Source organism: Camarhynchus parvulus, chromosome 2, assembly GCF_901933205.1.
Source record: "Camarhynchus parvulus chromosome 2, STF_HiC, whole genome shotgun sequence".
Classification (NCBI taxonomy): Eukaryota; Metazoa; Chordata; class Aves; order Passeriformes; family Thraupidae; genus Camarhynchus; species Camarhynchus parvulus.
The window spans coordinates 90,549,059-90,565,727 of record NC_044572.1 but is presented as its reverse complement, the minus strand read 5'-3'; the positions used below and the strand labels follow the sequence as shown (position 1 = coordinate 90,565,727).

The 16,669-nt window shown below is 37.0% G+C and overlaps 1 protein-coding gene across 1 annotated transcript in view; it reads right to left on the bottom strand.

The window, feature by feature from the left end:
* The window catches only part of CTNNAL1 (catenin alpha like 1), a 56,298-nt gene that overhangs the window by 5,487 nt on the left and 34,142 nt on the right, over positions 1–16,669 (bottom strand). Inside the window, exons 5-12 of the mRNA XM_030971300.1 lie at positions 16,182–16,271; positions 15,704–15,874; positions 14,470–14,670; positions 12,537–12,623; positions 9,376–9,534; positions 7,839–7,931; positions 7,375–7,525; positions 1,536–1,573 (exon numbers count right to left, since the gene is read on the bottom strand). Of these exons, the coding sequence (XP_030827160.1) occupies positions 1,536–1,573; positions 7,375–7,525; positions 7,839–7,931; positions 9,376–9,534; positions 12,537–12,623; positions 14,470–14,670; positions 15,704–15,874; positions 16,182–16,271 (990 nt within the window). The remainder of the gene's footprint in view (positions 1–1,535; positions 1,574–7,374; positions 7,526–7,838; positions 7,932–9,375; positions 9,535–12,536; positions 12,624–14,469; positions 14,671–15,703; positions 15,875–16,181; positions 16,272–16,669) is intronic.

The window sequence follows — 16,669 nt, the reverse complement described above, 5'->3', positions numbered from 1 at the left end:
CATCTAGAGCATGGTCTAGGTTGCCACTCATTACCAGCAAACAGCAGAGTGGCAATTAAACAGATGTAACAAAACATGTGATCTAATTAGATTGGCAGGAACAGTGTGGCCTCTGTGCGGGGACGGCGTGGGCGTCAGCCAGGCACAGCAAATCTGTGGTGGCAGTGGGGGGAGGAGAGGCTCTGCTGAGAGGAACAACACCGGGAGGAGAGGCAATTCCAAAGCTCAGAGCATCAGCTAGGCAAAGAAATCACTCTGTGAAGAAACTCTGGTGTCCTGTGGATGCAATCTATATTTCCAGTCTACTTTCAAACTGTGCATTTGTAACTCTCCACAATGTTAAGTATCTTGCGAAATTCAAAAAGAAGACAGAAACCTTTCAAACAATATAAAGCAGAACTGTTTAAATGCTGATCACAAAATTTTTATTGAATATTTTTAAAAACATATGAATCAGTGGGACTCTGACTTCAAACATTTGATCTCTAAATTATGACGTCCAAAAGCTGTGTGTCCTAGTCAGACTGGTCAGGGACAGGAACCCTATCCAAAGTTTCAGTATTTAGCTCCATAACTGTGAAATTCACCCATACTCATGCAGCCTAACATATTCTATTTAAATCCACAGATTGGCTTTATAAAACTTTTTTATAAATATTGGATTTATAAAGATTTTATCTTTTCATTAAGAGTCAGAAGTTGTGTTTGAAGCTGTAGAATTACACAACAGAAGACATGGAGACAGAGGACCATTTCAAACCCAAATTTCTCTACAGGTTAAGGAAAAAAAGCAAGGAGAGAAAGAAACAAGATAGAGCTTACTGTACCTTTTGAGGCCATTCTTTCCCTTTTTCCTACTCATGGAAAGATTCAGATCACAGCAAGTGAATCAAATGACTGATTACATGACACTATCAAGATTTAGGAGGCTTCCTAACACACAGATGCTCTCAAAAACAGTGCAATATCAATTATGATCAGCTAAAGATATTAAATTACCTCACACATAAAAACTGGGTATTTGGTGTAACTTTTTGCTCTACATTAAACACACTTAAGATCAAGGAAGGAAACAAGAACCCATTATTTAAAAAGGCTACAACAGGCTCGAACATGAACCCTTGTTTCAAATAGGTTAATTCAAGCTACAATGTTAAGTCTTGGTAGTATGATTTATTTTTTCTTTTAATTTTGCAGTGTATTGCAGCTTATTCCTACTGTTTTAATAGCAACAATGCACTTTTTAGTTACATAGCATGAGAGCAGAGTATGTGGTAAAAAATTAATGAACAGGAATTAAAGTTTATGTACAATCAAAGTGATTAAAGCACATAACATAACTAGTTACATTTGTCTTCAGCCTGCTTATTATTCACTTAATAAATTGACAAACTTTGATATTTTACTGTCAGCCATCCAGTCAGGATGCATGTTACCAAGTTATTGTTATGTCCCCATCGAGTTGTGACAAGGAAAGAAATCAAACAGAGAACAGCAAATACAAAGTAAATACAAAAAACCCAAAAGCAACTTACCCCTGGTCTGGGCAGTGATAGGTAGACACGCTTCTCTCCTATGAAGAACACACAGGTTTATACCAAACTTTATATACAGATTTTAATCAGTGGGATCAAATGCCTTACTTCATCCTTCCTAAAATTGCAGTAGTATAAAAGCAAATTACTTACCTGTAATTCCTCCTCTCTGAATACTGCAGAAGATCCTCTGTCTCATGCTTTCAGAGACAGGCCAAGAGCTCTGTACTGCTCAGATTTTAGCAACTGGCAATTAAGAAAGCTTCTCTGAACATCTCCCTCAGTAATACTTCTAGTCTCCAGCATGTTTTTCACAAGGCAAGTAAAGCAACTCTCTCCCATGACTCACTAGCTACATGCACTCATTTTGTTGCAAAATACAGAACATAAAATTGTAACTCCATGTATGGCTTTTCTTGGCATGGGATGAATGGTCTGAAATTTGGAGTAGACAGTGCCACTAGTGAGAAATACATAGGCAGGTTTTCCTAAGTAATGCAAATAAAACTCTCATGTTGTACTATACGTATCCCATGTGTGCTGTATTTTATGAAGAAGGAAGTTTTGCAGCATTTTACACACTTACTGAATTGTTTCTTGTATTGCCAGGAGCCTACAATATTCCAAGTCTGAGCAAAATAAATTAAGAAAGAAAAAAAATCCTTTTTGGGTGTTACCTAAAAGTTGATAAGACTTTATTTTCAAGAAGAAACACTACCTGGGCTAACAGCCTAAGATTAGAGTTTCAATTACCAGAAGATATCATAGTCTACGAAGATTTGCATTTATTACAATAGATTCAGTTGCTACAATTGCTAATTCCTCCTCTTGTATCAGCTCCTAGAGAAATTCCATTCTGAGTCCTCAGAAGACAGTCCTTTTGTGCATTCAGGATTTTTTGAAAGCATGCCCTTTATCTCCTGACACAACAGGAAGATCAAAATCTCTGTATCTAGGCAACTGACTCCTACAATTTTAGGATGCCAACAAGTGTCCTTCAACCCTCTTGAAAAACGGAAACCTTCCTTCCTAAGATCACTTTTTCCTTCCCCTATGCAGTTTTGCACAAGATGAATGAGCTAACAGGGCACAAGCTGCATAACCATTTTTTTTTCAGAATGCAGTGTTGTTCAGATATTAATGGCCCAAACATGTATCCAAGCAAGATTTCTCCCCTAAAGACCAATACAAATTATGAGAAGTCATTTACAACATCCTATACATCAAAACATCAGCTAAAGGGCATGTAAGACATACCAAGAACAAAAGTGAAATTGCAGTTTTAAATGCTGCAGCATAAAAGATCTCCTTGGAGCTATGTAAAAACATGTTGTGTCTTGTTAAAAAGTTCAAACACAGAAAGCTTTGACATAACAAATGGAATAAAAATGCTCACTGCAATGACACAGTACTTGCACACACAAGGCAGGCATTCAGAATTAATGGAAACCAAATGAAAAGTGGTGGCAAACAGAAGAAAATAAAAACTGCCTTTGTGCTTCTAGTAATTCTCATTATTTACCTTAGCAGGGTTTCATTGTCAACCATAATCAAAAAGAAGAAAGATCTAACTACTTATTTCTTGGAACATTTTAGAAAACCCTAAGGATCACAAAATATGCACACAAAAACTACACTTCACTGGACCCACAGATACCAAGACCTTTCAAAGGAGCAGATCAACTCAGGTCAGAGATAATCCTACTTAATCAGAAAATACTTAATTCCATCAGTGTAGTCACAGAACTTTTATTTGATTCCATTAGCAGAATATACATACATAATTTTTTAGGTATATTTAATTTCCTTAGTTTCAGTGTCAGATCTTTTATTATATCAAGAGGCTTTTTTCACCACATGGTGGTCATCTTTTTATTTTACTCTGCCTTTGTTTTTCCTAATGTGTTTTCTTAAACATGTTTCTCCTTTTTAAATTTTTTTTTCACTGAAAATTAATTTTCATTATTTCATTCTCTGTCTTCCAATTTTCTGCTTTCTACTAGTTCCAGTCCTGGTTTTCCCTCCATAATACCCCTATTTCAACTTTCAATTCCCACTTTTGATGTCACTTCTTCTCTGAGAGTGTGGCAGCATGCCTGCTTCACTCTTCTTCCTGGAATTTGAGCTTCCTAATTCTGATCTGTATCACCTATTCATCACCTACAGCCCTTCAGAAATCTCATGGTCATTCAAGTCCTCTCAAATCAAGTGGGCAAAACAAAAGAGGAGAGCAGAGAAGTATGTAATCTTCAGAAACCATTCTCTCACTTCTTACCCCAGTTACAAGGCAGCAAACCAGAGGATCACTTATTCACATTCTTCTCCACCATGTTCAAAGCAAAACATTAGAAAAAAGAGCTTGGCTGATATCCAGCAGCTTGGATTGATGAAAGGTACTTTTGTCATGTGGTTCATCTCAAAGTGCAAGAGCCTCAGAGTTAAGCACCAAATGGAAATGAACCAAACAATCCCTCTGTGGGCAGAATCAAACTTCCCATGCCTGGCAGGAGAGAAGGGTTACCCCTCTTGAGGAGCCTGCCAACCTCTTCATCCCAGCCTGGACACACCAACATTGTGGAGAACAGGCCTCCTCACCACTGGATTAAGTGGTTTAGGACCGAGCAAAGAAGGACAACTCTACCTTGCTGTACGGTTCTGCACGGTACAGGAATATTTCCCAAATACAAATGAGGGTTTTACTGGGCTGTGCTGTGCTCACCAACCTCCCCCACTTCGTTGTGCCTCTGAATCCTGCTACCCTGGAGAAGCCCTTTTCAATTTGGGCATGTTCTGGTATAATTTCATTAAAATTGAGTAAAATATTGCTTCACTTTCAAGTTAAATCCAGCTCCTCCCATGTGCATTTGGAGCCTCAGCATGAGAAATACCTCATTTTATGTTATGAAAAAAACCCGCACTGGATAAAGGAGTTACGCAATTGCTCGTGAAAACAAAGAAATGAGTATAAACAATGTGAATCTAGTGTAATCCGAAAAATGCTTCTTTTATTTGATGTGTCCAGCACATTTAGTCACCATTCAATTTTTGCATCTTAAGCTGTATTCTGAACTCTCTAACAAAGCCAAACATTTAAATTGGTAGTACAAAAATACAAGATTTTAAACTGAGAAGAAAAAAATAATATACCTCTTACTGTAATTCTATCTCTTCTTACATACAGTCACAATTTTACTATGAATAAAGCACTTGATACATTTTAGTCTGTAAAATAAAGACACTTTACCAACCTCAACATTAAGACAAGTATAATGAATTACGAGAAGAATAAAGCCTTATCAAATATTGTGACACTCCATTGTGTTTGGAGGCAAAAGTTTTGTGAATGCCACTACTATAACCTCTTAGCAAGTAAATATGTTAGTTTCATTTATTTACTGGATCACCACGTGTGTTTTCTTGGAGAAGAAAAATGTTGGAAGTGGCAAAGTAACTTCAGGGTATTTTCTGGTAGAAAAAAGGTGAGGGTGTTCAGGTGAGATTTTTCCTCTCCTTTTTTTTTTAATGACAAGAGTCACTTGGGAGTCCAATAAGAGAAAACAAACAAATAAAGCCAGATTAGCCCACAAGAGAGAGGAAAACTGCAGAAGACAGGTGGATATAAGACACCAAATTACTTCTAAGGACATAATTGGTGGCAACTATGAAAAACTCCAGATTCAGAGGAAAGTCTGGGCCATGTGACAAGGAAAATTGAGATTTCTTAACAGTGTTTTGGTGATACAAGATGTAACACAACCAAGGCCACAGAGAGAACACAGGCAATGCTCAGTATCTTACCAGTGATGGTATCAGAACACTTTATGCTGAAAGAAAGACTGAGGAAATGAGAGCCACTAACAAGAACACACTTGTGTGGTTATGCCAAACAAGAGAAGTCTTCACTGCATCACTCATGATGGCCTCCAACCTGTTCAGCAACACCTACCCACTCTCCTTTCCCTCCTTCAAGCAAGGACACTGGGCTGCCCTTGTGAAATGATCCTTTAAAGAAAGTGGAAAATACCACTTATGGAAAATGCGTTATCTGCCACCAGCAGCCCCAAGAGAAAGCTATTAACTACAGAGGAGGCTGGGCATCTGACATCAAGAACAATTTGTTTGGAGAGCCAAGGATATGCTTTGCTGTGGCTGCATGGTTCTCTTCCTATTATTTTTAAATACAGTAATATCTATATATATATGTATGCACACACACAGAGATAGATATAAATATATAAAAAGGTTATCATTCAACCTTGCTAGACCATTGTATGAATATGAAAAAAATCAGATACTGCATGATCAGTAGATTCCAAATTCCTAAAGATTCAAAATTTATTCTAACAAATTTACAATAGCATAATAGCATAATTTGAGTTTCATGTTATAAAATATTCTCTTTAAGGAAAGCGAGTTTGACCCTGGCTCTCAAAACAAACAAAAAATCTCCTGAAAGTTAAAAGGCCCATAAACAGGCTCTCTGCACATATTTATGTGGTATTTCAGTACAAGGTGGAAGAACAGCTGGGATAACAATCACGTTTTCCTCAGAAGTCTCAAACTGCCAATAACCTGAAGTACACACAATTATTGTAAACCCACTCAGAATTTCAACATATGTTTTCTTTTTACAAGTCTTTTACGAGGCTCAGGCACACACTCATTCACCAACCAGCAGCAACAATTTAAGATATTACACCCTGTGACTGGTTGCTGCTGTGCTCAAAATGCTGGCAGCAAAGAACTGCTCACACAAATAATCAAGAACAGAAACTTAAACTACAAAATCCTTACAAATGAAAAGAGGTCTCAATAGCAAGATGAAGTATTGTATCATTGATAAAGTGTCATCTAACCTGAATAAGGATTTACATTTTCTGTATCTTAGACACAAAAAATTAAGTGCCCATATTTAGCTAAATCTAAGCTTTCGAACCTGAGCAATTTTCTTTAAAATACAAGACATTCAGTATTATTATACATTACATTCTATCTGTATGCAATTATACCCTAAAGACTGAAACAAAGACATAGCCACAAGAAGTGTGACAGGCTACACTAAAGAAATAATCTGAAAGAAAATTATGTGGTATAAAAATGAAAACCAAAATGCCTTCAATTTTAAAGGTAAATTACCCTATGCTAAAAGTAGACACAGAATTTTTTTTCCTTAAGATTCCAAGCTTTTCTTCTACATGTTGTACAAATACCAATAAACTTACCAACCAGAGAAAATATCCCAAGATTGTGCAGAGTCGTCAGAAATTCCATCCAGGAGAAAGGACAGCAGTTTAAAAATCAAACAACTACATTCACTACATTATGAAGTGAATACAAGGCAAGCTGACAGTATAGAACATATATGTATATATGTATTTTCTACAAATACAGGACATGAATTAAACATGTCACAATTCAAGTTGTATCTTGACTGTCATGAATTGATGATATGTGCAAGAGAAAACAAGGGGTGGGTGAAAGCCCTACCACCCCTTGTATTTGGACAGTGCTGGCAAAGAACTGAGTCAAACACTTTTGCGTCCTTTGAACAGTTCCAATCGATTTTGCTAGAACTAATCTCAGTGCAGAAAATTAAACATAGCTAATCTTACATAAATCAGGCCTTTATATGTTTGGTTGCTTTTATTTGAAAAAATCCAATAAGCAGCCTGATTTAACATCTATACAAACCCAACATATTTGTGTATTACTACCTAGATCCCACAGGATATGGAACTGTTTCCTGCACTCCATTCTTAAGAAAACAGAACTTCCTAAATCACACTTAAAATTCTTAGATTTGAAATTACATTTTTCTATTTCTACACAGCCTTCTTACCTCTTCTTCCTTCAAACACATCGTTGATTTCTCTTAACAACAGAGACATGTCACTCAGTTGAGACTCCCAGGCCTCGCAGAACACCTCAAGATTTTCTTTTGCAATCTTGCTAGATGGATGTAATGCCAGGGTTTCTGCAGCAGAAATTATCTGGACAAAGAACAAAGCATTTGCTCCTGTAAGTCCTAGTACATAGTGTTCCACATGAGTTCACAAATGCCTCCCCAGGCAAAACACAGAATTAAACTGCTACCATTACGTCTTCGTAGTGTATTCATCTGACAACTGCAGGCTTGCTGACCTTCCCTGTGTGTTCTTTTAGCTCCCACACAGCACTAGAGCAAAATTCCTTCTTAGAAGTCAATGCTTTGAACAGGTAAACATTAGGTCTCCTAAAAATTCACACAAGTAATTTTTATTGATTTATGTGTAGCAGAGGAGGCCAGTTAAAAGCTGAACATACCTGTGGGCCAGTGACCTGAAAGGTATCCTCTGCATGTATGCAAGTTATCTCAAGGGGCTCAGTTCCAGAAACATGCCTCAGTAAGCGACACATCTGAATTATTTTAAAAAAATTAAAAGAATTGTAAAAAATGTGCATCTATTAGTAGTGAGAAAAGGTGTACATACAAAAATAAGGTGTACAAACAAACACAAAGTTATTGATTGCCCTTTCAAGTATTTCCTGGGGACTGCACAGCTGGCTGCTTCTCAGGGAGAATTAATAATAAAAATGGGGCTAAATCCTGACTTGAAAGGTGTGGAAAACCATTAACAGAAAAGAAAGTCTTAATAACTAAAGTAAAACAAAAACAATTTCACATATTTATGACTGAATAAAACTGAAAGTAAACACACAGATATAGAACTTGGAAAAACTGTAGAATAAATAACTTTAGCAGAACACACTTATTCAGCAATAAGCAACCACCTGGAAAATTTAGGTTTTCATCATCATCCAATGGACTAAATTATCTTCGAGCAAATCAGTGTCAAATTGGTTTGGGAAGTAATACTGTTTCCTTCATCATTTTTTAAGGAAGATTAGGAGTGAACTTTGGGTTGAAAGGAACATGGAAGTTTTCAGATCAAAAGGAATTTGTAAGACAGAGACAGCACATATGAAACTTATTGCACATCATCAGACATGCTGCAAGGTCTCACACACAAGCACTGATTTAACCTTCTGGTTATGCCTGGAAAAAAAATTTAATGTCTCACTAGAACACTAGATAGTCACAGATCAAAGAGACATTAAATTTGAAATTAAAAATTCAAAGCATTGTTCTGCCAGTCCTGGAAGTTCAAGGGTGCTGCTTTTGCATATTCATAGTTCTGGGAGGAATCCTCAAACCCTATATATCATAATTTTTTAGAAATGAGTATTGGATACCATGCAAATACAGCTGCTGGCATCACCATATTTCAGATCAAAGTGATCTATATTTGTATGTCCCCTGCTGGCATAGGTGTCTCTGCTCATCTGTGAGAGACAGCAACAAAGTACATGTGGCTGACATCCCCTCCACACACTGCTTTTCACAAAGGAGGAAGATTTTCAGCAGCCCTCTTGACTAATCTTCAAAAAAATCAAACTCACTGCATTAAGAAACTTAACTGTGTATCTCCAGCATTCTTGTATACCGGGATTCAGCTACTGCTGGATGCCTGCTGCTTGAAAAAAAGGGGTGACAATTTCCTCTTGGACCTAGAAACTTACTTTTTTAATTAATATTTTAGGCCAAATGTCTACATACAGATTGAGTCAAGATCCATGAGGAGAATTGGGCACAAATGTAAATCCCTTCTACAATGCTTGCATGCCACAGTGACGTATCTGGCTCAGATTCTGACAAAAACAATCCAAAATTCAAAGGCATACTAGGAAAATAAAATAAAATTGCAAAAACAGACCAAAGCCTTCCTAAAGAACAGACTGATGCAAATCCAGCCACGCATTTTCTAAGTGTTCTATACAATGAAAGCAGGTGTGAACTCACCTCAACAAGCTGTTCTTTCTGCTCTGATAGCTTGCAAGTATATTCTGCTACAGCTTCAAGATTTCCTTCTACTCCTGTGATTTTTAATGCTTTGAGAACCATATGATCTGTATGGTATTTTAGAAGATCTGCTGCCAGAGATGTTGCTGCACTGTGGACCTTGAATAGCATTAAAAGAAGGAGAGATAAACCATGGAACAGAAAAAAAAAGTCTATCCAGTACCAAGTCAAACAAGCTTAAAAGACAGATTAATTTGTCAAGAAGCAAAAACTTCACTGACATGAAAGCTCATATACAGCTTGCTTATTATCCGGAGTTTTTCTTCAATTACTATTCAAAGATAAAATCCACTGCAATAAAAAAAAACCAAAAAGCCAAAAAACTCTCCCCCACAAACGAGAAAAAACAACTTCACAACCAAATATGGAGAGAAACAAAAGAGCAGCTGGGTGAAATGAGGCCATGAAGTTATCACACCACTGCTTTCTGATGATGTTACAGCTGAGGAAAAACCAGGTGCATGAATCTGTGGGTCACCAAGTTCTGCAGAAGGAAAGCACAATGGCCATTCCACTTCTCCTAAAGAACACACATTGAACTGTGTAAATCAGACTGAAGCCACACAAAACTGAATTTATAACATATTAGAAATTGGAATTATCAGTGATGCAGAGAAAAGCTTGAATATAATCAGTCTGTGACAGAGCCTTAGGAAAGTATAAAGCACCTTTTCTACAAGGAGATGGGTCTTGAGGAAGTCTCAATCTCCCTACACTCCCAACAAGAAAGGAGAAGCTTCTCATTTAAACACATCTCTAAATCCAGACACACACTGAGAAACTGTCCAGAAACTGTGAAAGACCCTGGTTGCAAACAGATATCAGTGACAGCTGCTGCTAGTTCTAGTAATTAGTCACTAGGTTACCTGCACCCTGCAGTCAGCCCCATCTTAAGAACATTGCTAAAACCAAAATAGCAACCTCTTTAGAAACAGCAGAATATGCTCATAGGACTACTGTGAGTCTTGTAATACTGCACCCACTTTGCTAGACTAGACTGAGTACAGAACAAACTTGGTGTTCAAGAGGAAGTATTTTTCCAGCTCTTGTGAATGTGACGAGCTTGGAACTCACTCCATAGAGAAGAGTTTTTACTGGAATGGTATGTTCGGGATTTTAATTCACTGGATTCCATTTTTACCCCCTTCCTCTGGCTGTACTTCCTGTGCACCCAGAATTAGGTTCTTCTGGATTTGTTTTTTAATTTCACAAAGGACAAGACAACTGAACTATTGCCTCAAAACCTGCTGCAATTGTTTTTTAGAGGGGGAAAAATGAGCTACGACAACTTGTTATAAACTATTTATATAACATTGCTCACATGGCATTAAAAATTAGCACAAATCACTAATCTCAGAAATGAAGTCAACTCTGAAGAAAGGATATCTGAAAGGCTTGTAATGCTGGAGTAGGAATTGGCAATTCTCATTTATATGTAGACTACATAAAGATCACCTTTTCATTAGAGATTCTTTTCATCCTGATCCAAAATAGAAATACACTTCTACTTAATGCTGTCTCTGATCATTAGCGGTAAAATCATCTCAAGAAAGGAATACAACTTCTGTTTCTTCCATAAAAAGACAGAGAGTTAACTACTTTAACAAGGCTGTCTTTTGTTCTCAGCCACTCAGGCTCTCAAAAACATTTTAATTATAGTCACAGTATTTGCATTTAACCAGTAGAAATCCTGACTGATACACTGGGGCACCCCAAGTCAGACTGACAGGAGAGCCTTCAGCCATGTACAGAAGCATGGCCACTCTGGGATCAATTCAATCACTACACAGAGAACAACAAAAACAACATAATTCTCTGAACTTACTTCTAAGAGCATGAATCCTTTCTTTCACACAACATATTCCAGACACCTGCGGCTTTATGATCTATGCAATTAAACAGTCACATCCTAATTTGACTGGGAACTCTTCCACCTCATTCAGCACCTGGGAAAAATGTTACTCAAAAGGATAATCTCACAGCACTGTGAAGTGCTCACATTCCAAAGTGAAGGCCACTTTGGCAAAGCACTGCTGCCTATTTCCTCCATAATGGTGACCAAATTACAAATCAGCACAAAGCGCAAAAATTATCTATCCTCCACTTTCTGGAGCCCAACACTCTGCCCTAACAGCAGAAGTGCAACTGAACTGAAACAGATTGAAAGCACTGTTCAAATCTTCAGGACAGCTGCACGAACTACAGTCCAGAAGACAAAATTTCTCATTCTGCCTATGGTAAAAAAGGGGAGCACAATTTTTTCAGCAGTTGAGATTTTCCAGTTACAGCAGCTGACAGCTCAGCCTAAGCAAGTTCACCACACTTCTCTAATATCTTTGCACTGCTCTCTGCTGAAACTCGCTATTCTTAATCTTAATTTCTCCCTCTGCTTAAAAGAACAGCAATTTGAAGCAGTTTAAAAGATAGCAGAATCATGTGCAAATATTTAGGAAGCTGCCAGAAATCAGATTCTGTATTTGCTTCATTCTGTGGAACAGACAAGGCAGCAATGCTATCCTCACTAGGAAGGGTGACGACCCTGAGTATCAAGTGCAGTCCATCCCATGGACCAAATGAGGCAGCTATTCCATGTGTGTATGCAAGCTGACCTCAGCATACTCGCACTTAGGAAAAGAACAATGATTTACTACAGACACACACATAGCTGACAACTGCTGAGAAAAAACCCCTGAGTATAAGGCACTGTCATAACATATTGCTGCTAAGGAAATCAATAGGAAAAGTTAAATACAAATAAACTGCAAATTTATTAATTTAGGCACACACTAGAAGTAAATGTATTTATAAACAGTGATGTATGCATCCCCAAGGGAAGTTTGCCTTTACATTTAAAATAATGATTACATACACAGTACTTGCTTCCAAACACTTCTTTTTTGGGTCAGCAATGAACCTTTGCAGCCAACAGATTTCTAATCAGTAAGGACAAAGATGATGTAGCTAGATTCGTGACCTAATTCTGATGCGGCTACTCTTGTCTATTAGCAGGCAACAGTCTTCTTGGGTACCCCATTTTACAGTGGGATGAAAGTGTGAAATTCAAATTTTTATTCACTTCATTTTGCTGAAGCTGCACTTACCTCTCTTTTAAGTTCATTCATGCACTGGCATGTTTTTAAAATGGCTACTTCCAAGTCTTCCATGAGATCCTTTGTCTTTTGGTTTTGCTACAAACCAAAGAAAGAAACCAACAAGACGTCACACAAAAAACCCAGCAAACCCCACCCTGACATCATATGTCATTAGCTCAAGAAGCTTTAGAAGACAGCCTTTTCTTTCTAGATGAAATGCTCTCACTTATGCAGCCTGTCTATATTCTACTAGAAAAATTCTTTTATAGAAACATTTATCACCAAATTAAATCTAAAACCAATTGTGAGGCAACCTGATTGACTGCTTGTGTTCAACAGGAATTTATTTCTAAACCTCACTGAGCTTTTTTCAGGAAAAGGGTTTCCTTGACATCTGCCAGAAATCATCTATGTGACCACCCTAAAGTAAAACAATCATTTAAGGCTTTTTTTTTTTTTAATATAAACATCCTTTTAAAATAAAGTGGTACCTAAAAATGTTATACCAAATGTTTTATATTGAATTATAAGTGGTTCTTCAGAACATTCACCTTGCAATGAAACTGTTGAGCTGAAACCAAATATCCACCTCAGTAAGCTGTTACTATTTTACCTGCTACTGTGTCTTTAGTCACAACTAGGCTGGGTTATTTATTAATGAAAATTTTTAATGCATAAGCACACATGTGCATGTCCAACTATTTTCACAGATCATATATATGCATAATCTTGAACTAGGCTCTCATTTCTATCTCTTGAAATGTAGCCTGTAAATTATTTAGAGGTGACTATTTTCCACCAGTAATAGAGCTAAGAAATAACCACGTATCCTGGTTTTGGCTGGGATAGAATTAACTTTCTTTATAAATCTGGCATGCTGCTGCTTCAGATTTGTGATAAAGGCAGTGCTGACAACACAGTGTTAGTTACTGCTGAGCAGTATTTGCACAGCTGCCTACCAGGGCTAACCACCAACACCAAGCTAAACAAAGGTTTAGCTCCTATAGTTAAAGGAAGTCTATAAAATTGATATTCTGTATGTGTCTTGTTTGTCGTAACAATATTCTGTGTTATCAGTAAGATTTATATGCCCTTCAAACTACACTACTGCATTAAAAACACCTGACAGCAGTACCTGATTCAAAGAGGAAAAAAGGAACAAAAATGCTTTCTCATAAGACATACACTCAGTTAAGTAAACATCCTATACTAGGACACATCTGCCTTATTTCGTAGTGTTGATAAGACCTTGTGCTACACATATCCCCAGGAGCAAGACTGAAAGCAAGTCAGCATCAAAGCCAGAAGCTGCATTTACCATCTTTGCTTTTGCTTCCCCTTTTGCATGTATCTTCTATAATTTTCAAGGAACAAGTAAGACAAATGATAGAGGCAGGCTTAACACGATTCTTTTCTAAAAGCTACCATAATTTCAATAATGTAAAAAGGACAAACAAAAATAGCCTTACTGTTTCTCTTCTCTCTCTGTAATATTAAAACCAAGGCAATTTTTTACAATGTTTCCCTTTGCAATAATTTAACTGTTTCAGTTGAAAACAAGACAGAAAACTGCGGTCACAGCTATGGGATCAAAACAATTGAAATCTCTGAACTACTCAACCAAAAGACTTCACTGTTTAAGATTGTGCAGTGATACTTCTGTTCACTGCCTTGTTTACACTCTCATCTTCATTAAAATTAGTCTACTGCCATCAGTAGCCTAATTTAGCCATCAAAGAATCAATGAAGCAATACCACTGGGTAGGGGGAGGACAGAACATATGGAAGCTGCGAAAGCACAGAACAAACTGTGGCTTCCTTGATCAGCTCCCACTGTGAGGAATACACCCAGTTCTCTCTTCCTAGACCAGAAGAAAGACTGCATTCAAAATTTCTTTTCAAAGTAGAGATGAAAAGATTTACTTTGCTAAAAAGCTCTTACAGCTTGCATCCACACTGAAACCAGCTGCTCTAGTTCCATTTTAGCTTGTTTAGACAGCTCCAAAATGTGCTCTCTGTGCTCATGACTGGTATAGGCAGAGTCTGTGAAGTCTTCTGTGTGTTCCAGGATAACTTCCAGCATTGTTGAAAGGTTCTCTTTTGAGAGAAAATAAAGATTCTCACGGAGACCTTCAACCTTATTCTGAAAAAGAAGCACATCATTTCCTTGAGAATTTATGTGATTTAGTTATGACGCAAATGCAGAAAGCAGATCTATCATTTTACATTTTATTTTTGTCCATAATGCTTTTTAAAATTACTCCCTTATGTTCAAAGTAATCCAACAATTTGCTTGCGACCTGCAGCTGGGGGTTTGGGATGTTTCTTAAAAGTGATAATACAACCAGCAGTTTACCAGCCCCTTATCAGGAATAACAGCAAATATATCATTGTATTCCTTATCAGGAATAACAGCAAATACCTAATTGTTCTACTGCTGTCAATAAAAAGTTTCTAAGTTCAGGAAGTTTCAGAAATTAAATATATGTTCCAATTTTGTTTGATCCTTCCACATCCATGTAATCCATTTTGAGCAGTTTTCTAAAAATGCGCATGTAGCAAATTTAATACTTTGGGCCACTCTCAAAAAATTTCAGTGGAAATTCAAAGAGGGGAAATGGATAAACAATAAATTGAGTCAAAGTGACACACTCAAAAGCAGTAAGCCATGGTTGCTCATTAACTGTTCTTAATGGAGTATGAAATTTAGAAAAGCCTTTATGAGGAAAAAAAGTCCATGGAGCTACAATTTCAATTCAGAACATTTCTTTTAAATGACAGTTTGCTCATTTTAAATGTTTGTATGAATATTTTTGCAAGCAGTTTTAAAAACATTAACACTTAAAAAGCAAGAATTCTCAAACAACAACTATTTTAATGAAGGTCTGAGCAGATCCTGATACTTCAGGCTATTCAATGTCAATGCATCACCTCAAAAATATATTACAGTCCTGAATGCATACTGACTCAGAAGGAGAGGTGTGTTTTAGCAATGACAATTAAATTATAGTCACCTCTGGACAGATTCTTTAACATTTTGGGACAGTTATTTAAGTCAACACCTCTGAAGAGATGCAGCTCCATGATCTCAAATCTAAAACCACTTTTTTCCCCCCAAAATCCTAGTTAAGAGGTACTTTACTGGCTGTAGAAAACAATATTATTTCTACTCTTACCTTGAATTCTTTGATGCCAGAATATATGCTGATGGGGGCCATTTCACTTTCTCCATTTGGTCTAGAGTCAGTTACAATTTCTATCACCTGTTCCAAAGCTAGTCTCATCCGATGAAAAACTCCATCTTTGTTAATACGAGCGGATTCACAGTCTGGATGCCTCAGACAAGTCTTTTTAAAGAAAGCAGAGTAACTATTATGGAAGAGTACACATACAGTATAATGAAATGAATGCTTCCTGCTAAGGCAAGTCTAAAAACTGTGTTTAGAATATGGAATTCTTTCTGTTAAACTGCTGTTAAGTCAAATTCACACCATTCCTCAGAATATAAAGATTTTCTTTCCTCATTCTTTATACTTATACCCTTCTTTACATGAAGTCTGAAGTGGAAGAGCGAGACAGGAGAATCAGCTCTCCTGGCAGATGCCATGCTATGTGATTTAGCCAAGTTGTGTAAGGGTGCACAAATTCACTCACCTTTGAAGCAGTCAGGAGCATCATAGTGCACTTCTCAAGAACAGCCCTAGATGCTGCCATTCTAGCCTTTTTCTTCTCATCCTTCAAATCCTAAACAATAAAAGAAAAAAAAAAAGACCCAAATATTACACAGTATCTAAAATACTAACTAGTGAGACTGGAAAAAGAACTCTTGCAGGTGAATGGTTGTGAGAAAGCTTTCTAATTTCTGACAACTGCTATTTTCAGCCTAAGTCATGATCCAGAACTCACTTGTCAGACAGACTTCAATTAATGCATTTATTCTTGGCTCTATTCAACTCAGATTTCAAAGAAGGAAGATCTCCAAGATATAGAGCATGTTATGTAAACTGTTGCTAATTTTGATACTTTTAATCATAAGGCATTATTCAGAAAACAGAAAAATGAGGTGAAAAGAATAGCTGACAAGAAGTATTTTCTGAAATGGAGGGAGGGTAAGGCAGAAACAGAGAACACCTGATTTTCAT